Source organism: Leucopleurus acutus (assembly GCF_964270905.1).
Source record: "Leucopleurus acutus genome assembly, chromosome: 7".
In the NCBI taxonomy this organism is placed as follows: Eukaryota; Metazoa; Chordata; class Mammalia; order Artiodactyla; family Delphinidae; genus Leucopleurus; species Leucopleurus acutus.
The window spans coordinates 13,906,572-13,931,227 of record NC_139150.1 but is presented as its reverse complement, the minus strand read 5'-3'; the positions used below and the strand labels follow the sequence as shown (position 1 = coordinate 13,931,227).

Below are 24,656 nucleotides of genomic sequence, written 5' to 3'. Positions count from 1 at the left end.
GTACGGCAAAAAAAAAAAAAAAAAAGATCTAGCAAAGTAAATCTGTATTCGTCAAATATGAAGTTCAGGATTATCTTATGACTCAACAAGAAGGAATCAGTCAACTTAAGTCTCACTATACTGTCAGAAAATTATAAAGGATATAATGTACCTTTTGGAGACTGGCCTTAGCCAATTTCCAAGGCTTTAAAAATGTTAATCAAAATATGCTTGCTCCCCATTTCTCTATAGACATTAGGTTATTTGGTATACAAAAGAATAAACAGTTACTTTTAATGGCAGTGTCTGCCCAATCCACCATCTATAAGAAAAAGGTATTACCTTGGAATACCTAATCACCTAATAATATCTCATAACCATAATATAGCCAGTGTTCCCAAAGTAGTTGCTATTCCTGTAAGTGACCTTTCTCTTCATAGTTCTGCTCTAGACACTCAGAAGACTGATATAAGCAGGCATCTTTCTCCCTGGAAAATATGCTCCTTAGTTCTTCATTTAAAAAAAAAAGTGGCTTTATGAATCTTGATGAGGTGGTTGACTAGTCTAGATACCATGCATCACTTTTCCTGGGTAGATTTTAAAACAACAAGAAAGGAGGTGTTTTTTCTCTATTTAAAAAATATATATAGAATGGAGTGGGGAAGTTTGGTTGTGAGCCTGCAACTAGTAGTGCTTTTCCATCATGTTACTCATGGCCCATGGCCAATTTCTGCATGTATAAGAATTAAATCACTCAGCAAATATAAAGCTTTCCCTGTGTGACTTCTTTTATAGAATAAAGCCTTTACAACACCGCTTTTCATGGTCTCCTTCTGTTAAAGACCGCTGAATGCTTTTTGAAGCAAAGGTCAATGATATAAATGCAATGAAATTTTTTTAAAAAAGAAAAGAAAAAAAAGGCCTGTTAACAGACCACTTCTGCTTATCCATAGGTTTAAAATGAAAGAACCAAAGACTCACATCTTCATATCTGGAGAATAAGGGCACAGAGCTGGATTTTGAAAAGTCAGAAATCGATACTACTGAGATCAACTAACAAAGAATTTAAGATGGAATTTCCTCATCTGGCATCACTTTTTATAGACATGAGTTAGTTGCTAGTAAAGAACTAATGAAATATGGATAATTATATCAGAAAGAAGAATATGGAATTATTTATAAAGGAAGCACAAACATTGTGGAACTAAGCTACACTAAGTATACTAAACATATATTATACATTCTTAAATTACCCCAGACAGAATTATCAGATTTTCTTATGGTGTCAGTGCTTAGTTATAGAATTTATCACACTCACAGGTGTGAACAACTATTACAAGGTTTAAACACTTGAAAAATTCTCTCTTAAAATGTAAACAAAGAATGTATTTTCTGACATGAAGTTATTAGTTTTTCAAAAGGAAATTCAATGGTGTGTCATCTCAAGATATTGTACATATTTATGTCATACAAGTACTAACCAAAATATCATTTTAAAGGTTCTGTTTTAAGATGAGTGGGTGGAGAATCTTCAGAATTTCCATTATTTTACTAGGGTAGGAAGGGTGGAACACAGGAAGGGAGGTATCAGGGTCTATGGAAAATTCATAGCCTGAGGAGACAGAGAGAGCTTGGTTCAAATTCCAGCTCTGCTAGTAACTAGCTGGGACTAAGTTCTTATTCTATCTTGGACTCAGTATTCTCATTTGTAAAATGAAGATAATTATACCAAACTTTGTAAAGTTCTTGTGAGGATTAAAGATCACATATGCAGGGTACATAGCACAGTGTCTGGCACATAATCAGTACTCAAAAATGAAAGAACTATGAAGATGATGACAATGGTCCTAGATCTTTAATTTTTTCTGTGAATTGTAAAGAGAATGAGTTAGAATCTCTACTAGGCGAAAACAGACAAGATTATTTACTTTTAAAATTCTGTTAACAAACCTAGAAAAATGGCAAGAATTTATGGGGTAATTACTAATCTGGAGCAAAAATGTGGCTAGGAAAAGAGAGCACATTATGAACACATGGTAGAAACAGTTTTTGGAAAGAAAATTTAAAAATTGAGAAGGGAAAGAATCAGCAAAATCCTACATTAGGTGGGACCAAAGCCAGCAAGAACTGATATGCTTTTGTACCAACTAGCTAATTGAGTTAACTTTTTTCTAAATTGCCAAATGTCTTGACATGTTTTACATTATCAAAAACATTGTCTATTTTCTTCCTAAGATTTACAAGGTATAAATTATGTGCATGGCATACCTTTATATATAATGTTATCAATTTTAATTCAAACAGTCACAGAGTAACTACAAAGGTATAGTTCTAATTAGGGGAAATTAATTTATTCAGAAGCCTTGCTTTTCCTCCTTCCTTCTTCCTGAGACAGCTTACATGTTGTCACTCTGACATGGAAAGAACAAGAAACAGAAAAAGAGATAATTAAATGTATCAATTTTCTTCTTCTGCCTCTTTTAATAACTAAAAGCAATTTAGTTTAGGAAGAGACTTAAACTACTAGTTAAAACAGAGTCTGAAATTAGAAAATTGCTGATTGCAAGCTCTCCCAATATATTAAAAATAATATTAAAAGGCAGCTAGCTTTTTCTAACCAGAAAAAGCTTTTACATGGGAAAATAAACAACATGAAAAGTTATTAACAATCCTTAATATCATGTTTGGCTCACAGTTTGTAAAGGTAATGAAAAAAATAGTTTCTCCTTTTTGTGAAAGAAACTCAATAATCAGACATTTTGGCAAAAGACTATTTGCATTTAGTGTTCCTCTGTCTTTCTACCATCATGGAAAAGACCATTATGCAATGAGCAAAGCTCCTTTTCTGGAGTAAAAAAGAAGATAGCTTTATTGTTGAAAACATTGGGCTATTATGCTAAACATTCCTTGTTTTTTCGAGTCTAAAATATGTTTAGAGGAAATTCATATTTGAACAGAAATTCTTAATACTCAAAAAGGGCACTGCCTAAGTGTAAAAATATTTTCTGATAGCTGGTCTTACCAAAATCAAATTTAAAATTTTATTTGAAAAGCCAGAAGTAAAACTTAATGGTAAAAAAAATAAAAGTATCATATTTCCAGAGCCACAACTTGGGAGGGCAAACTTAAACTAGGAAAGTTTTTTTTTAAATGGAAGAAATATAGCCATAAGAATTCACAAACCCACACAATTACTCCATTATTTGACAGTGATTTCTGCATTTCAGAAGTCATTTTAAAAACAGAAAAAGCATGAAGTCCCAGTATCATCTTCTTGAAAAGATGATGCTTCTCACATGTTAACATTTGTATTCTTTTGTAACCACTGTAAAAGGTTTGCTTAGTAAAACAACAATTATTAATACTTAATTTGTTTTCACGCTGAGTTCTAAAAATTAACTTGTAGCGCTTAGAATTTAGAACTCATTTTCTCACAGAAATGACAGCATAAGTGGTGGCTTAGTTTCCAGATGAGCGAACAAAAACCTATTTAACTCAAAATGTTGATATCAACAGTACTGAAGACCAAGTAAGTCCTAACTAAGCCTTTGTGTTCTGAACCCTGTACGGGGTGGAGTGGTCAGGGGGCAATATTAACATTTATTGAATTCCTACTATGGGGTTATAAATAAAGTGCATAGAGCAATATTTATCTATGCATTACTTAATTTTGTCCTTACAATATGACATTCATTAGTTTCAGTTTTGTCACTTTCTTGCTGTTTGATTATTGGGCAAGTTAAGTTTCCACATCTGAAAAATAAGAATAATAAGCCCTGTTTCAAAAGACTGTAATCATTGGCTAAATTTACATATTTAAGTGTCTTCCGAATATTAGTAGCTCCATATATGGTAAAATACTAATATTGTCAACATCCCCAATTGTTAGAAAATCAGCAGTGTGAACGACTCAATTTTCGAGGTCACACAGCCAGAGAATAATCAGAATCAGAGCCTAGGTCTGCCTGCTAATACGATGTTTTTTTCTCTCTCTTGTATATTACAGATTACCTCTATGTACATAATGAAAGCAATTCAGAAGGATTTAATGTGCTCATCTCTATAGACTTGCAATACTCCTAGAAGAAGCTTTTATGTTGATCTTCTCCTGGCTCAGTTGTCAGTCATTTAAATATCTCCTCAGTTGAATGAGACTTTAAAACAATTGCCAAAGAAATAAGACATTGCTTCCGATCTGTCTCAATACAATGACAAGACTTAGGAGCTCGTTTCCTACCTGTATCTAGCACTATTTGCAAATGCCCCTATAACAGCCAGTTTCCTTGCAAAGCTTTCTTTTTCCCCCTACCAACTTTATTGATATAATTTTGCAAAAGTTTTTCAGTCTTCATTTTTAAATTATGAAATATTCTTTCAAAAGTAGACAAATTTAGGGCTTCCCTGGTGGTGCAGTGGTTAAGAATCTGCCTGCCAATGCAGGGGACACGGGTTCAAGCCCCGGTCCAGGAAGACCCTACATGCTGCAAAGCAACTAAGCCCGTGCGCCACAAGTACTGAGCCTGCACTCTACAGCCCGCGAGCCACAACTACTGAAGCCCACATGCCTAGAGCCTGTGCTCCTCAACAAGAGAAGCCACCGCAGTGAGAAGCCCGTGCACTGCAACGAAGAGTAGCCCCCGCTCGTTGCAACTAGAGAAAGCCCACGCACAGCAACAAAGACCCAAAGCAGCTGAAAATAAATAAATAAATAAATTTATTTAAAAAAAAAAAACAGAAGTAGACAAATTTAAAGACAATACAATCATCTTTGAGTTATTTAAAGAACAATAAACTCAAAACTTTGATACCCACTAGTGAGACATTTGAAGCCCCTTAAGTGGCCCTCCTCAACTGCACCCTTTCTCTTGCCCCAGAAGCAACTAAGTTTTAATCATTCTTTAGCTTTTTAAGAGGGCCACTTACTATGTATTACTAAATAATATATAGTTTTGCCTGCTCTTAAGCTTCATTAATAAAAATAATTATGAATAGTTTGATTCACTATTTTCTTGCTCAGTAGAATATTACGTTTTTGAAATTCATCACTGTAAATTTGTATAGCTGTAGTCATTCATTTTTCTCTGCTGTATATTTCATCATATGAATATAACCCTATGTATTTATTCATTCTTCTTGACATTTGGGCTGTTTTCATTTGTTATTATGGATACCAAAGGCTTCTGTGAACCTTCTTGTATGTCCCTTCTGGTACACATGAGCATGCTTTTCTCTAGGGTATTTACCAAGGAATGGAACAGCAAGGTAATAGTTTGTGCATGATCAACTTTACTAGGCAATGCCTAACTGTTTTCCAAAGTGGTAGCGACAATTTACACTCCCATTACTAGTGGAATAGTGGTCTCATTGCTCTGTATCCTCACCAATGCTTGATGTCATCAACTTTTTAAATTTTGGGCAATTTGGCAGCTTGAAGTGGTATCACGTTCTGGTTTTAAATTGCATTCTCCTGATTATTAATGAGATGGACCATGTTTTCTGGAACATGTTTTCATGTTTATTAGCCATTTAAGCTTCCTCTTCTATGAAGAGTCTGCCCAAGTATTTCTGACATTGATTTGTACACATTCTTTATGTATTCCTGGAAAAGCAAACCTTTATCAGTATAATGTGCTACAATTATCTTCTCTCAGTTTGTGCCTTGTCTTTCCACTCTTTTCATAAGTTTCGTAGTTTAATGAAGTGTTAAGATATGAACTCTGGAGCTTAACCACCTGGATTCAAATCCTGGTTTTATCACCTACTAGCCATATGACCTTAAGTAAATCATTTAAACTCTTTGTGCCTCAGTTTCCTCACTTATAAAATGGAGAAAATAATAGTACCTCTCTTATAGGTTTGCTGTGATGATTAACTTAATGTGTCAAGCATATAGTACAGTGCCTGACACATAGTAAAGACTATGTAAGTACTGTCATAACATTAACATTATTGCTTAGGAAATCCTTCCCCACCTCAAGGTCATCAAGACGCTTTATGTTTTGCCTTTCACATGTAGGTCTTTAATCCACCTGATCTTTATTTCTGCATATGAAGAAAGTTAGAGGTCCAATCTCATTTTCTTCCTTACAGATAATCAAAGTTCTAGTACAATTCATAGAAAAGTCCATACTTTTATACTTTAATACTTCCTATGCCATATGTCAAATGTCTTCACAATCATGGATTGTTTCTGAGCTTTCATTTTTGTTCTATATATCTGTTTGTCTATTCCTGAACCAATACCACACTGTCTTAATTACTATAGCTTTATTTCCCTCCCCCCCATTTTTCACATAAAATTTTTTGAAAATATAGATATATTGAAAGAACAGTATTTTGAGTATCTGTGTATATATTTTGCTTTACCTAGTACTCCCCTAACCCCTTCTCCCAACTCACATCACTTCAGCCACAATCACCCTGCTTTTGCTCAAATATGCTAGGCATATTCCTGCATCAGGAACCCTGTACTTGCTGTTCCCTCTATTAGCAATACCCTTTCCCTAGGGGATCCACATGGCATGCTCCCTAACTTCTTTTTGTTATTTATTCAAATGTCATATTCTCAAAAAGGCCTTGGCTAGCTACACTATCTAAAATTATAATATCTCTTACTATTTAACATAATATATATTTTATTTCCTTGTTTATTCTCTCTCTCCCCATTAAGAATGTCAGCTCTTAAAAAACAAAAGAATGTCAGCTCTATGAAATCAGGGTGTTTTATCTGTTTTTCTCCACTGCTGTATTCCCACGGCCTAGCACAGTGCCTGGCACATGATAGACACTCAAACTTTTTTGTTTAATGATTATGTAATCTGGCTCCAAAATCTATGTACCTTTCTTCATTAACTCTGATGCCTTCTAAGTGCACTATTCAGTGCACTATTCACTGTCTTCAATTTAGTCCATTAAATATTTTCCAAGCACCTAATCCTGATGCTTTATATCACATTTAAATAAACCTCTTAGAATCTTAGAAATAGGATATTTATTCTAGGTGAGCAAAATAAGACATTTAATGACTGGTCCATGATGGGTCAATCAACCTTGGAAGACAGTGATCCCTTGGGTTTGTTCTTTAAAGCAGGACAAAGAAGAGCAGATAAAAATAAAATTACTAGCCCTCAAAGAAAATGCTATTTTACTTAACTTCAATATTCTATGACGACCCTGCTAAAAGGGCCTCTTTAATGTTTATAATCCTTATATAAACAAAGAACAGAGGCTAGAATGCCTTCTGGTTTTCTCCTGCATATAAGTTGACATTAGGTTTTAGGGGGCAACATTGTCCACTAGATCAGTGGTGCTCAAACTTAGGCATGCATCTGGAAAGCTTGTTATAACACTGACTGCCCGGCCCTATCCCAGAATTTGTGATTCAGATAGGTCTAGGGCTGGCCCCAAGAATTTTCATTTCTAATTAATTCCTAGGTTATGCTGATACTGGTCTGAAGACCATACTTGGAGAACCACTGCACTAGATTAACTGGAAAAATGTCATTGTTCTTATTTCACTCCCTACTTTTAATACTCTTAGCCCTGACTTAATTTCCACCTCTAGGCTTAGTGCTGAACCCTTTATTTGGTATCAGTTCTGACCTAAGGAGAGGGTACTTACAGCAATCAGCCTCAGTGATATCTGTCATCAAGTTCCATTTGCTTACTGGTTCCTTTGACCTCAGTCCCCTATATTCTCAATGACTGAATTACAACTATTGTCCCTAGCTTCTCAATGCCTGGCTCCTGGTCCCAGTTGCCCTGACTCCCCACTTCCCACCTCAATGGCTAGGTCCATGACACTTGTTTTCAGATCTCCTGCATGTCAAATGCCTGCCATTTAGGCTCCAGCAAGTCAGGTGGACTCAGCTTTGATATTCATTAATGTGCTAAATCCTACCTTTCAAATGATTCTCTACACATACTCTCATTATTTCAAATTGTCTTCTATGCAATATTTATTTTCATTGTGTCCAGATCTGACTTCTAGATTTATGTCTCCATGAGCCAATTCCCAGGTGGATGAATCATGCTAACCACACCCAGAACTTCACTTACACTGAGCCGCTGCCATATCTAATCTTGCCCATTCTATTTTAGGGTACAGTGGGGAGAAGTTTGGAGTCAGACAGACCTAGTCTCAAATCTAAGCTCTGCCACTTATTAGTTATGCCATATTGCTAAGTAACTTAGCCTCTAAGAGCAAGATAGCTAAGTTGTTCTGAGAAGTCAGAGTGGTTATATGTGTAAAGCATCAAGCACAGAGGTTCAACAGTGTTCATTAGATGTTAGTTTCCTTCTGATCCTCCTGCTAAATTATGCAGCTTCCTTAGGTAAACAGTTTAGTCAAGAAAGCTAAAACTATTTCCCTGCAAAAACTTTCTTTCAAATACCTATAGTATCTGTTTTACTGGACATTCTATCTAACTGTAGAACTTATAAAAAAATCAACTCAAGACCAGGAAAAATAAAAATTAAAGAGATGGTTGTAGTGTATGTGTTGGGAATTGGCAGAAGAGACGAAGGGATTCTGGTACTGATAATATAAGCCGTATTTTCATTACTGCTTTTGGCAATGTGAGAAGAACATCTTTGCCCTTCCTGTATAGTATTCAGAAAACTTCTTACACTTGATGGTATCTCGGATCTCTTTGAGAATCGATTGAATGTTGCAGACCTCCTCCACAGAAAAATGCACAGATTCACCATTACACTTCATGTGCTTCCCCTCTTAGGTTAAGAACTCCTGACCTCGAGCACAGGGGGGTATACTTACCCAGAAGTACAAGACATGGGAGTTTAATGCAACAGAAAGAACATGGGATATGGTGTCAGAAGACCTTGAGATGACTCTTCTCACTCTGGAATGTAATAGATATCCAACTTTGGGCTTATCATGTAACCTTTCAAATATTACTTCTCATCTGTAATTTGGTGGATAACAATTTTTACCTACCTCTCAGGGTTGTTGTTAGAATCAAATGAGAAAATGTACAGGAGAAAAGAACACTATTACTTGTAAATGACTTTACAGATATTAGTTATTAACATTCTCTGGAAACCTACTGAATTTATAAACACAGGGGCAAGCTTGAAAATCCCAAATTATTGAAACTAATGGAATATATCATACCAGAGAATTATCTTAATAAATAAAAAAGCATAATAATGATTTTTAATAATAATGAAATTAATAATTTTAAACTAGTCCTATATATGTTGAATGTCAAAATTATCATGGCTGAAGCACTTATGCTCCTTTTTAAAGGAAATCTTGAGAAATTTCAAGCCCAAATCTCTAACTGGGATTGAGAAATTTAGATATTGTGAGTGGAAATCAAATCCAAGGAGAAAAAAGATGAATAGTCCCATATTTCTCTCTACCCTACAGGAAACATATTTCTTGCTATGAAAAAACCATCTGAGACGGAGAAAGTCATGCTGATTTAATTTTCTTTCAAGGGACACCGGCGAAGACAAAGCCTTCTCTGTGGGAACAAGCGTCCTTCTATTTTAGCCTAAGTCTACTAACATTTTAGAAGCTCTTCTTTTAAAACTTTAGATAAGGAAGATATTTAAAATATTAAAGTAGGCTACGAATTTGATCATATATTCTAACCACAACGTCATACATCTAAAATGGCAGATCTCCATGACAACAACGTAAGTTTATTTCCTTATCCTGATTCCTCTTATGGATCTAAGGCTAAAAATGTCACCAGGACCAATTCTGCCCTCATAATAAGACAGTAATGCTATCCATATTCCCTTGACTGACTGTTCCAAATAACAATTCTATTAACTTTTTATTTTGAAATAATATTAGATTTAAAGAAAAGTTGTAAAGATAGTACAGAGGGTTCTTGTATACCATTCACGCAACTTCCCCTAATGTTAACTTCTCATGTAACCATGGTATATTCATCAAAACTGAAAATTAACATCACTACAATGCTGCTAACTAAACTATAGACTTTGTCAGATTTTCCTAATTTTTACACTAAGGTTCTTTTTCTGTTCCAGGATCCAATCCAGGATATTACCTTACATTTACTCATCTCCTTAGCCTCTTCCAATCTGATAGTTTCTTGGTCTTTCTTTGTCTTTTATTACCTTGAAGCTTTTGAAAAGTACTGGTCAGATATTTTGTAAAATGTTCCTCAATTTGAGTTTGTCTGATGTTTTGTCATGATTAGACTGGAGTAATGAATTTGGGGTAAGGTATGTCACAGAGGTAACATGCCCTTCTCATTTCATCATATCAGAGAGTACAGGATACTCACATGACTTATTACTGATGATGTTATCTTTACCACTCAAAGGATAATTTTTCATGCTAGGAATCTGTCTATATGGTAGCTAAACCTAGGATGGTTACCACGCTTATTTGGAAAATAAGCAGAGGTTCAGCTGCTCAACTAAGAAACTCTGGGAACTACTGAAGGCAGTATAGTCAGACAGGTGTTGGTTTGAGTCTGTTTCTGCCACTTACTAGTTGTCTGCTGGGGGGCAAATTACTCAAGTCTCAGTTTCTTCACCTGTAAAATGAGAATAATATCACTTCAACCAGTTGTTATTTTATCCTTACAAGATAGTATATATAAAGCACTTAGTTTGGCACATAGTAAATAATCAGTAAATGTTAATGCTGTTCATTCTGGGGTTGATGGTGGTAGTAATAATGTTAGTAGTATTTGCCAAGTTGTGTTGTGTGCTATTTTCATCTCAGAAGGAAGTCAAACTACAGCCCAGAAAAATACTATGTGTTTATAAGATTTTTCAACTTTTTAAGTGTAGTAAAATGTCCTATCAGAGAGATGTTTAACTAGAGATTAAATATGTGGGTTTTTTCTTCTTTAGCAAGAGAAGTTTGCAATTGCTTTGCCATTTGGGCAGAGGTAGAAAATAACCTTCAAGCAGATCCTACTGACTGGGTAAAGAATCATTTAAGAATGAAATTAGAATACTCCCTAACACCATACACAAAAATAAATTCAAAATGGATTAAAGACCTAAATTTAAGGCCAGACACTATAAAACTCTTAGAGGAAAACATAGGCAGAACACTCTATGACATAAATCACAGCAAGATTCTTTTTGACCCACCTCCTAGACAAATGGAAATAAAAACAAAAATAAACAAATGGGACCTAATGAAACTTAAAAGCTTTTGCACAGCAAAGGAAAACATAAACAAGACAAAAAGACAACCCTCAGAATGGGAGAAAATATTTGCAAATGAAGCAACTGATAAAGGATTAACCCCCAAAATTTACAAGCAGCTCATGCAACTCAAAATCAACAAAACAAACAACCCAATCCAAAAATGGGCAGAAGACCTAAATAGACATTTCTCCAAAGAAGATATATAGATTGCCAACAAACACATGAAAGAATGCTCAACATCACTAAATCATTAGAGAAATGCAAATCAAAACTACAATGAAGTATCACCTCACACCAGTCAGAATGGCCATCATCAAAAAATCTACAAACAATAAATGCTGGAGAGGGTGTGGAGAAAAGGGAACCCTCTTGCACTGTTGGTGGGAATGTAAATTGATACAGCCACTATGGAGAACAGTATGGAGTTTCCTTAAAACACTAAAACTAGAACTACCATACGACCCAGCAATCCCACTACTGGGCATATACCCTGAGAAAACTGTAATTCAAAAAGAGTCATGTACCACAATGTTCACTGCAGCTCTATTTACAATAGTTAGGACATGGAAGCAACCTGAATGTCCACTGACAGACGAATGGATAAAGAAGATGTGGCACATATATACAATGGGATATTACTCAGCCATAAAAAGAAACAAAATTGAATTATTTGTAGTGAGGTGGATCGACCTAGAGTCTGTCATACAGAGTGAAGTAAGTCAGAAAGAGAAAAACAAATACCAAACGCTAACACATATATATGGAATCTAAATTTAAAAAAAAAAAGGTTCTGAAGAACCTAGGGGCAGGACAGGAATAAAGACACAGACGTAGAGAATGGACTTGAGGACATGGGGAGGGGGAAGGGTAAGCTGGGACAAAGTGAGAGAGTGGCATGGACTTACATATACTACCAAATGTAAAGTAGGTAGCTAGTGGGAAGCAGCCGCATAGCACAGGGAGATCAGCTTGGTGCTTTGTGACCACCTAGAAGGGTGGGATAGGGAGGGTGGGAGGGAGATGCAAGAGGGAGGAGATATGGGGATATATGTATAGCTGATTCACTTTGTTACAAAGCAGAAACTAACACACCATTGTAAAGCAATTATACTCCAATAAAGATGTTAAAAATTAAAATAAAATAAAAAAAGAATCATTTAAGTTAGGGTTCCCTTAGTAAGTTTAGAGTGAAGAGGCCCCACTGTCCTGAGAGAAGGGTTTAACAAGACCTTTTGTATTGGGGAAGAAGGGAGACTTATAGTTTGTCAGGTAAAAGATTCTACAAAATGTCCTCAACCAGTACTCTTGGAACTGGCTTATACACTGGGATGTAGCTGCACGTATAAACTAAAGGAGCCAGTTGTTACAATCTCTATAACTTCCGAGTCCCAATTTAGAGTATAACTGAAGGAACTTGGAACCAAGGGAGTGGGTTCATCCTACCTCAAAGAAGCGTTGCTGCCAACGATTCTGGACCAGTAAAAGCATCATCTCAGTAGTGAGCAAGCATCATCTGTCAGGTTGTTCAGGGTCAGGCCTCAACCCCAAAATTCAATATAAGGGTAAGAAACAACAAGATCAGTGAACTGATCAGAATCACGTTCCCCTGATACTCAGCATTAGAGAGGGATTGACTCCTAGAGCAACTGGAAAATTAGTAATTAATTGTTGGGGAATGGATTGATGCAAAAAGAGGGCACTGGATTTATGCTACTGAGGCATATAAGTGTCAGAGTAATTAATTGTAAAATAAAAGAGGTATGCCTATACTTGAAGCCCGTTCACAGAAAGTTTATCAGTTGTATAAGCTTTCAACTTCCCCATATCTATTGTTTGCTACCCCCACAGGCCTCTCTATAAAGATAAATAGTTTTTAAAATGCTTAAAAGGTAAAGGGCCCCTGGATTTACTTTTAGCAACACAGAAAGAACATGAGTATGGGGACATGGCTTGACACTTAGCAGCAAGGCTTATGAGGGAATAAAAATCCCATGGGATACAGTGGGTGGTAGCAACTACTGAAGCATAGGAAAGCAGATTCAATTCCTGCAGCCTGCAACAAAGGAAGAACGGTAAGCATACAGTGAGGTTATGGGCCTAAGAAGGAATCCTGGGACTGAGCACTTCCCTAAATTCCACTTAGAAACACAAACTACCTTTAGATTTGTGTGCATGTATTAATGCAAAAATCAGAAACTTTCTAGAGAATTATGCACAGAAACACTATCATGGGACAGATGACCATTCTCCTTTCTCTCCACAGTCTCTCCAATCTCACAGTTTTCATTCTGCCTCTGATCTCCCCCTACTTATATCCACCCAATCTACTACTGCTAGAACACAGTGCTGATCTTTTACCTGCTTAAAATTGCTCTGTGAATAAAATCCAAGTCATGTGTCTGGCCCTTAAGGCCCTCTGGGGCCTGACCCCAGCAGGACTTGCCAGATTTATCTCCTCTGCCCCACTGCTCTTCCACCTTACATCCTGTGTAAGCACATCTCTGAGATGTTAATCTTGCTGTTTCTATTCTGTAATGTTCTTTTCCACCTTTTGCACTTCTGTATGTCTAAATCCTTTCCTTCCTTCAAACTGAGGTCAAAGCTATCTCCTCAATGAAATCATCTCTGATTTTTCCAGCTATAAGTGATATCTCCCAGTTTCTTAATCCCCTTAACACTTTATCTTTCTATTTTATGATGTGGCTCAGTTTTTACCTTGTATTATATATATATGTATGTATGTATGTATGTATTTCTTAATGACCTTACTAGACAAGAAGCTCCTTTGGTCTTCACATTGTCTTATTTATTTCCCACAAGGTCTGTTAAAGTATCCTGCACATAATTTGTTAAACAAATAAATACCTTGGTACCAAATACTACATTTATATGAACTTGATTATCTGTAGTATTAGCATATATATAACTACAGATTTGGGGGAGCTTCTCAGAAGAAGCAAAATAAATAATCTTTTAATATTATCAATAATAAAACTTTAACTTTAAAAGATTTCTTTAAAAAATTCCAAACTGACCTAAAACTGGTTTAATAAAATGAAAGAAGCAGAGGATTCTGCAATATGGTTTAGGAAAAATTACGCATTTGATCAACAGCAACTACATCAATTCACTGTGACATGTTACGTTAATGTTCACAAAGGTCACCAATAGCTAGGAGGAAAAAGTGTTTTGTTTTTTTCATTCGACTACAGATGATATCTAGTTAATAATTAGAAGACCAGGAGGGCAGATCATGTTGTGTATTGAAAGGAGGATTTAACACAGAGTGCACGGAAAAACATATAGAGCTTTCCAAACTGTAATAGACATGCATTATTTACACTTAAACCTCAATGCACTCAGTGCCTTTTCTAAATAAGCCCCTGTCTGGCTATTTATTAACATTCAAATTTTATTCTAATCTGTTTTACCATGAACTTTACATGATTTATTTTCTAAGATATAAACCATTTGGAACTGTAGAAACATTTACTGAAACAAATGAACCACGATAGGATAAGGGCTGAGATCAGTCACCTGCTTCTGACCAAGACAGCTACCTTTTAAAATTCTACCTTCAAGGAAAAAAATACTGAAGTGTACAAAAAAAAGGTAATTTAAACTAGAGATTGGTAGAATTGCAAGAATAATAACGGGGGTATTGAGTAAAGTTATTTTTAAGTAAAATTAAAGCTATGAGGCTTTGCTTTGTTTTCCTTAGAATATGCTAGTTTCCTTTCCTAAGAATATGCTAGCTAGTTTATAAGATTTCTTGAGTTTGGCACACAATGCATGTGCAACTGTCTACCAGACACCACTATCTGAATGTCCCATAGAAAATGAACATGTTGAAGCCTAAGATCATAATCATCTCCTTCCAACTTGCTTATCCACCTGTATTCTTTATCTAGTTAATAGAATATCTCTTCACTCATGTGCCTGTGCCAGAGCCAGAGCAAAAAACATGGGAGTCATATCTATCTCTCTCTTACTCTATAAATACAATCAACCATCTAGTTCTGTAGATTTTCTCTCTTATGCTGGTTCCCTCCTCTCCAGCACCATTGCCAATGCCAGTGTCAATGCCTTAGATCAGCCCTTTAATTTCTCTTGCTTGGAGAGTTACACGATAGCCTTCTCCATGGTCTCTCTGCCTGAGCGCACTCTCTCTATCCACCAGACTTCTGATGGAGTAATTGTTCTAACGAGCAAATCCGATGTTACTCCTTACTCAGTATTCTTCAATGGACAAACTAATTTACATGGCATATCAGGCCCTTCGTGGTCTGGCCCTGTTTACTCTTAACCATTCACTCATTCTGTTCATTCATCAAGTATTTACTGAGTCTACTTTGTACCAGGCACTATTCTAGGTATTAGAGATACAACAGTAAGCAAATAGACAAAAATCTCATCTTTTCAACCTTTCCTCTCTACCACTGTCAAGTGTTCCCTGCCTTCAAGAAACAGTGAGCCACTTGCAGTCTACTAAAACATGGCTTGTTCTTTCATGCAAACTTCTACTCATCCTTCAGATTTCAACTTAAATGCAACTTCCTCTCTCAAGACCTCCTGAATCTCCTGTGTACTTTATAAATACTCATATTATGTTTGTGTTTCTATCTTTCCATTTCAAGTTCCTTGAGCACAGAAATAATATCTTTTGACATATAGTTGGCAAATGCAATGTCTGTTAAATGAAATAAGTGAATAAAATGACAAAGGTTTCCTCAAGTTTTAATTGTTTCTAGTGATCAAATAACTTTTTCTTGATGTCCCAGAATTACAGGCAAAGTAATAAGTAAGAGTTTACACAAGCAACTGTTACTCCTTATTATTACACAACAGATGATTTTCAGAGCCCCATATGAATGTAAGTCTTGGCGATTTTGTCATCTTTCTATTTGACATTTATTTCAGCCTAAGTTTATTTCATGAGTAAAATTTTGCACTCTTCCCTGGGGCATATTCCCATAATTAAAAATGCAAAGTAGTAAATATTTCAACATACACTATACAGCAGCAACCACAGGTTTTATGGGAAAGGATATTACGCAACGACAGAACTTCGTTATCTCACAGAGACAGTTTTAAATGATGCACCTTGTATACTAACCTACTATGGATACATTAAAAAATCTCAAATCAGTATATTACTGCCTACATATAAGTCAACCCTGATGACATTCTAAGGCTATATTAAGAGAGTCAGGCTCTCACTAGGCATACTGCTTTATTGAGATAAAATGCTATCTGATTTCTCCATTCATTTATTCAACATACGTCCAAATGTGAACCAGGAAAATATTAGAAATGCATTCCAAAAGCAAAAGTGAAAAGACAGATATTGTAGACCAAATCCTTCCCAATTAAATAGGTTGGAACACCACTGTTGATGTGAGGGGTGGCCATCTGTCAGTACATAAAGGAACTTGTGTTTGCACACAAAGACATTGCTCAACCCACATCTGGCTCCTGCAGCCAAATTCTACCCTCACTGGGGCAAACTCCCACTGAAATATATGGGCATAAAGAACAGGCAAAACAAAAAGAACAGGCAAATAAATTTTTAAAAAGCCAGCTATTCATTCATAGTAGATGTATGACAGTAGATGTATCAGAGAATCTGGGCAGAATTGAGTCCACAATTCTACTTTCATTTAAAAAAAAAAAAAGAACAAGAAGGTCATGACAGAAGAGAATTTGCATATGTGTTAGGAGATCATATTTCTCATCTCATGGCATAAACTTAGGAAATTCTCTTGGATTCACATGTTTTTTCTCTTCTCATCTCTCTTCCCAAATCATAACCTGTAAGGCACAACTCAGTTCCTACCTCCTCTGGGAATCCTTTCCTAATTATTCCTGCTTTTTTCCTACTCTAAACTACTCTACTTAGAAATTTAGCATATATTTATAAACTTCCTCTAACGTTCTCAATGTCTACTAAGCTAAAACTGGGATTACTCTTTCCCAAGAAGAGTTATTTATATAGCACCAACTATATAATCAGAAGAAATTCCTATAAAATATCAAGTAGTTGGCACCACAGCATCAAAGTTTCTTACAATACTCACTCACTTTGCTCAATATCTGAGATTTCGAGAGGGGCTATACCAACATAATGGATAGGAATATATACTATAGATCCAGACTGTATATGTTTCAATTCCAACTCTTATTTACTGGCTACTATATCATAAGTTAGGCAAATTACCTAACTTGCAACTCTTTTCCTGTACAAATGAGAATAATAATAATAGTGCCTTCCTGATATGGTTGCTGTGAGGATTAAATTAATCACTACCTGCAAAGGCCTTAGGATAGTGCCTAGCATGCATTCAATTCATTTTAGCTGTTATTATTCTAAAGTATGAAATGTCCAATTTTAAAAAGCATATATGGGTTTCTTTAAAATGGAAGAAAATAAGCTAAACTTTTTTTTCTTCTACAGTGAACAATTTCTTCTTTAGCCTACCAACAGAAACAGATATCCCAACCCCTACTCACACCCAAGACTGGGTGACTTAATTCTCCTCTTTTGTGAGCCACCAATTCTATTCCTCATTTAAAAAAATAAAACAGGGGACTTCCCTGTTGGTGCAGTGGTTAAGAATCCACCTGCCAATGCAGGGGACACGGGTTCAAGCTCTGGTCTAGGAAGATCCCACATGCCACGGAGTAACTAAGCCTATGTGCCACAACTACTGAGCCTGAGCTCTAGAGACCACGAGGCACAACTAGTGCGCCCGCATGCCACAACTACCGAAGCCCATGCGCCTAAAGCCTGTGCTCCACAACAAAGAGAAGCCACCGCAATGAGAAGCCCTTGCACTGCAACGAAGAGTAGCCCCGCTTGCTGCAACTAGAGAGAAAGCCCATGCGCAGCAACAAAAACCCAATGCAGCCAAAAATAAAAATAAATAAATAAATTTATAATAAATAAATAAAATAAAATAAAATAAAATAAAAACAGACTCAACTACTGGGGCATTACTGAGCTGAATCTAAGTGCCAGTTACAATGTAAGTGGGTATACACACACACAATTTAATTCTCACAAAAATTCTTCATGCTACATTTATGAATCCTATTTCACGGTAGAAAACACTGAGGATCAAGATTGTACAGTTAGTAAGTGGCTAAATCAAGAATGGAATCAAAGTACTAATTTCAGATTCCACCTCCTTTCTGCTACATATCACACTACTTGCCTACAATTTCCTTTTTCCCTTAACTTACCCACATATAATTTATAGCAGAGCAGAACATAGAGGTGTTTCCTCAGAGTTCACCCATATGTTCTTGCCAAAGTACATAGTCCTGCAACTTCCCATTTCTGTTTCTCAAGTCTCATGTCAATTTAACTTCCTTTCTTGTAGTAAGAAATGCAGTGCTTACAATTTGTATGGAAACACAAAAGACTCCGAATAGCCAAAGCAATCTTGAGAATGAAAAACGGAGCTGGAGGAATCAGGTTCCCAGACCTCAGACTATACTACAAAGCTACAGTAATCAAGACAGTATGGAACTGGCACAAACACAGAAACATGTATCAGTGGAACAGGATAGAAAGCCCAGAGATAAATCCATGCACATATGGTCACCTTATTTTTGATAAAGGAGGCAAGAATACACAGTGGAGAAAAGACAGCCTCTTCAGTAAGTGGTGCTGGGAAAACTGGACAGCTACATGTAAAAGAATGAAATTAGAACACTCCCTAACACCATACACAAAAATAAACTCAAAATGGATTAAAGACCTAAATATAAGGTCAGACACTATAAAACTCTTAGAGGAAAACATAGGCAGAACACTCTATGACATAAATCACAGCAAGATCCTTTTTGACCCACCTCCTAGAGAAATGGAAATAAAAATAAACAAATGGGACCTAATGAAACTTAAAAGCTTTTGCACAGCAAAGGAAAACATAAACAAGACAAAAAGACAACCCTCAGAATGGGAGAAAATATTTGCAAATGAAGTAACTGATAAAGGATTAACCTCCAAAATTTACAAGCAACTCATGCAGTTCAATATCAAAAAAACAAACAACCCAATCCAAAAACAGGCAGAAGATCTAAAGAGACATTTCTCCAAAGAAGATATACAGATTGCCAACAAACACATGAAAGAATGCTCAACATCACTAATCATTAGAGAAATGCAAATCAAAGCTACAATGAGGTATCACCTTACACCAGTCAGAATGGCCATCATCAAAAAATCTACAAACAATAAATGCTGGAGAGGGTGTGGAGAAAAGGGAACCCTCTTGCCCTGTTGGTAGGAATGTAACTTGATACAGCCACTGTGGAGAACAGTGTGGAGGTTCCTTAAAAAACTAGAAATAGAACTAGCATACGACCCAGCAATCGCATTACTGGGCATATACCCTGAGAAAACTGTAATTCAAAACGAGTCATGTATCACAGTGTTCACTGCAGCTCTATTTACAATAGCCAGGACATGGAAGCAACCTAAGTATCCATCGACAGATGAATGGATAAAGAAGATGTGGCACATATATACAATGGAATATTAGCCATAAAAAGAAACAAAATTGAGCTATTTGTAGTGAGATGGATGGACCTAGAGTCTATCATACAGAGTGACAGTAAGTCAGAAAGAGAAAAACAAATACTGTATGCTAACACATATATATGGAATCTAAAAAAAAAAAAAAGGTTCTGAAGAACCTAGGGGCAGGACAGGAATAACGCTGATGTAGAGAATGGACTTGAGGACGCAGGGAAGCAGAAGGGTAAGCTGGGATGAAGTGAGAGAGTGGCATGGTCATATATACACTACCAAATGTAAAATACATAGCTAGTGGGAAGCAGCCGCATAGCACAGGGAGATCAGCTCGGTGCTTTGTGACCACCTAGAGGGATGGGCTAGGACGGGTGGGAGGAAGACACAAGAGGGAGGAGATATGGGGATATATGTATATGTATAGCTGATTCACTTTGTTACAAAGCAGAAACTAACACACCATTGTAAAGCAATTATACTCCAATAAAGATGTTAAAAACATTTTTAATAAAATAAAATTAAAAGTCGAAAAGAAAAAGAAATGCAGTGCTTAGAGCTGGATTCTGAGCTCCCATGCCTTCCTTCTAATGACTTTCTTTAAGTACAAGTTTTTAAATGACTTTTGTGATGCATTGCTTGCTCTGACAAATTGCCTGACATTTTGAAATAATATTATTTTTAAAATTTAATTAAATATTACTCTGTAGTAACTCATAGAAAAGAATTATGGATTTATCTCAAAATTTTAATATGACTATCCTTGGGGCCAAAACAATCAAGAAATGAGGCTTCTGTGCTCCAGTGAAACTTTATTTACAAAAACAGGCAGTGGACTGGATTTGGTTCATGGATTTGGTTTACAGACCCCTGCCCTAGCCTTTCGAATGTCCAGTGCACTTTTCCACTACTTTATAGTTACTACCTATTTTCAGAATGGTGTTTTAGCCTATGTCACTTGATGACATTCACTGTCAGGGAAAAGATAAATAAAAAGTAATTTGTAAAAGACCTATGAAAACAGCAGTATACTACATAAACATTAGTATTACTTTTTTCCCTCTTCTCCAGCTTTTCGAACTCTCTCTCACTCTTCTCATTTCTTTCTCCTCTAATAAGGTAGTTTGGCCTAGAAGTAAACACTTTTTTATCTTTCCAAAAGTACTCAAAGCAAACGTGTTTGCAGAATCTTATTTTAAAAGAAGTAGTGGACAGGGGACTTCCCTGGTGGTCCAGTGGTTAAGAATCCGCCTTCAAATGAAGGGGACGTGGGTTCGATCCCTGGTCGGGGAACTACATGCCATGGAGCAACTACTGAGCCCACGTGCCACAACTAGAGAGCCTGCATGCCGCAACTACAGAGCCCATGTGCTCTGGAGCCCACACGCTGCAACTAGGGAGGAGCCCACACACCACAACGAAGAGCCCGCATGCCACAACAAATATCCTGAGTGCCGCAACTAAGACTCAGCACAGCCAAATAAATAAATATTATTTAAAAAAAAGTAGTGGACATGCCTTTAGGTACCAGAATGAACAAAATTATACAAATCTCATCTTTTAAAATGGTAAGAAATGTGGGCCTTCTGAATACAACTTGTGTCGGCATGTTTTAGGGGAGTAAAGGGAGCAATGGTAAGCAACCGTTATATTCTCAAACTCAAGTAACAAAGTGATTATCAGTTTTCTCATTATAGAAGCTATACGGCATGATGACAAGAATACTGGACTTAGTACTGGAAGACCAAATTTGGAATTCCTTTTCTGCCACTTACTATCTTTGTGATTTAATAACCTACATAAAAGGAGTTGCTATGAGGATTTAGACAGTTAACTATTTAAAAATACCAAGTATCATAAACATCGATTATTGTCGTATTTGAAATTATAAACTTCTTAAGTTCACATCTATATTTTTAATAGAAGTACAATATGATACAGTATTGTACAATACAATTTTTGGGGGGGGCTGTGCCGCGCTGCATGTGGGATCCTAGTTCCCCAACCAGGGATCAAACCCAGGTCCCCTGCAGTGGAAGCACGGAGACTTCACCACTGGACCATCAGGGAAGTCCCTGTACTATATGCTTTATAAAGCATCCAAAGTATCTACTGCTAAGTATAAAGAAACTTTTCTGCCAAGGAGCTAAAGATTATTTAAAAATACTCCCTCATCAAGCCAACAATATTCCTCTGAAATTGAAAGAAACCAGAATTAATTGAGTGAGGTGTGCTGGGTATTTTACATAGATTCTACTCATTTAACCTTCACAACAACCTTGAGAAGAAACTGAGGTGCAGAGAAGTGAAATAAGTTGCTGAAATCACAAGGCTCCTAAGTGGCAGCCGATCTTGGATCCACACCCAGGTTAGATTGATCCCAAAGCTCTGTTCTTTTCATCACATAACACTGCCTCTTCAGCTTTTTCACTTGAGGTCCACAGAAAGCTAAGTACCTCACACAAGGTCAAATGATAATTACTTTCAGTGGAGTAGAAGGCAGATCCTTAGATTACAGGGCACTGTTCTACTAGATTAAGTCACCTACAAATAATTTACTATTTTAAAGGTAATTTCCAGACAATTTCTGCTTAATCTAGTTTTGGTCCCCCAAAACGTATATACTGGTACATAGAGTGAAACCAGTCTTTTTCACACTAATTAAAGACATTAGGATATTACCAAGTTTAAGCCTTACATGTGCAAAGAAACAGCTTTAGAATTTTGAAAAGAGAAAAAATAAACCAAAGAATAAGTTTCCTGAAACTCTAATAGTATGTTAATAAACATAACAAGGACATTTTCACTGGAAATGCCTGGAAGTTATTGCTTCCAGGAAGCAGACTGCTTTCTCAATACTTTTTTTCCATGAAATTTAGAGAAACTATTACAAGGCAAAATTGGTTACCGAGGTGCTTTTGAAGAACTAAATCAGTAAATTAGAAGCTTTTAAATCTTGACATCAAATATAATTCACAAAATGATAAAAATATGTGAAATATTCTGTAAATCTATGGCTCCTTTATTTAAACCAGTCTGGTCCTTGAGAGCAGAGGCCTTTTTGTGTGTGTGATAAAATAAAATTAATTTTACCTTCAACTTCTGCTGCTTACCTGTTGCAGAGTATGCTGAGGGCTCCACGTGGACTACAGTCACATGGCAGACAGAGCCTGGAAGTACGATTCAGGTACAAACCCTCCTTGCAGGTTTCACAGCGAAGACCCTGATAACCTGGCTGACACTCGCACTGCCCTGTGGTCTGGTTGCAGCGATTCACATCCAGGCTTCCGACCACAGAGCAGTTACATACATATCCTGCAAAGAAAAGAGGGAAAGAGATATCAATTAAGGTTTAATGCTTTCCTAATAAAATGAGCTCTATTTTATTTTTCTTAATAAATATTCATGACAACTTTGTAAGGATGGATAAAATTAAGTCTAGTTCAAATTCACTTTCTATCCTATTTAGTTTATTTAAATTGGGAATTATATACAGTAAAGTATATAAACTAATTATAAAACTAACATTCTCAATTTCTTTTTCAGCACTCTTTATCTTCTAGCCCTCTTACCCTATACTCCAATGTATGGGTGGGTCTGTATATTACTAGTTTTTCTGGATTAGAAATCTCCAAAGGCAGGGCCTATGCTTATCTACATGGCACTGAGAGCACATGCTGGAAATGACTACATGTTAAATAATAAATAATCCCGCTGTATAGCAGTAAAAGCACAGACGGTTGACTGTGGTAACTTATACAGGTCAGACAAGATTGTGCTACAGCTGGAATCATGAACTAGTATGTTCTTCCCAGGAAGAAATTAACGGAGAATTGCAACTTTAAGGTGAGGAAATGACAAACAATAAATCCCAGGTGAGAACGTTTACAGGGGCATCCTGATCAGTGGGTTAAAACCAATCACAATTTGAATCTCTTTCCCAAATTAAAAGATTTAGAAAATAAACATTTTCTTTAGATATTTCGAACAGTTTTTTGAATGAAAATATTTAGAAGTAGTTGGCTTTAGCTTTTTTTAAAAAAAAAAATCATTTCCAAGGGGCTTCCCTGGTGGCGCAGTGGTTGAGAGTCCACCTGCCGATGCAGGGGACAGGGGTTCATGCCCCAGTCCGGGAAGATCCCACATGCCGTGGAGCGGCTGGGCCCGTGAGCCATGGCCACTGGGCCTGCGCATCCGGAGCCTGTGCTCCGCAACAGGAGAGGCCGCAACAGTGAGAGGCCCGCGTACCGAAAAAAAAAAAATCATTTCCATGGGGGTTTTTTAAGATTTATTTTATTATTTATTTATTTTTGGCTGCATCAGGCCTTAGTTGTGGCATGCGGGATCTTCCGTTGCAGCGCCCGGGCTCCTCATGTCAGCACCCGGGCTTCTCTCTAGTTGTGGCCTGTGGGTTTTTCTCTTCTCTAGTTGTGGCTCGTGGGCTCCAGAGCGCGTGGGCTCTGTAGTTTGTGGAACGCGGGCTCTCTCATTGTGGCATGCGAGCTCAGTAGTTGTGGCATGTGGGCTTAGTTACTCCACGGCATGTGGGATCTCCCTAGACCAGGGCTCGAACCCATGTCTCCTGCATTGTAAGGTGGATTCTTTACCACTGGACCACCAGGGAAGTCCCAGCTTTAGATTTTTTTTGTTTTTTACATCTTTATTGGAGTATAATTGCTTTACAGTGTTGTGTTAGTTGCTGCTGTATGACAAAGTGAATCAGCTATATGTATACATGTATCCCTGTATCCCCTCCCTCTTGCATCTTCCTCCCACCCTCCCTATCCCACCCCTCCAGGTGGTCACAAAGCACCGAGCTGATCTCCCTGTGCTATGCAGCTGCTTCCCACTAGCTATCTTACACTTGGTAGTGTATATACGTCCACGCCACTCTCTCACTTCGTCCCAGCTTCCCGCCCCCCCACCCCCGTGTCCTCAAGGCCATTCTCTACATCTGCGTCTTTATTTCTGTCCT

At 36.9% G+C, this 24,656-nt stretch overlaps 1 protein-coding gene across 1 annotated transcript in view; it reads right to left on the bottom strand.

Moving 5' to 3' along the window:
- Window positions 1-24,656, bottom strand: part of MEGF9 (multiple EGF like domains 9) — an 84,323-nt gene that overhangs the window by 19,190 nt on the left and 40,477 nt on the right. Inside the window, exon 2 of the mRNA XM_082843528.1 lies at window positions 22,795-22,996. Coding sequence (XP_082699654.1) covers window positions 22,795-22,996 — 202 coding nt within the window. The remainder of the gene's footprint in view (window positions 1-22,794; window positions 22,997-24,656) is intronic.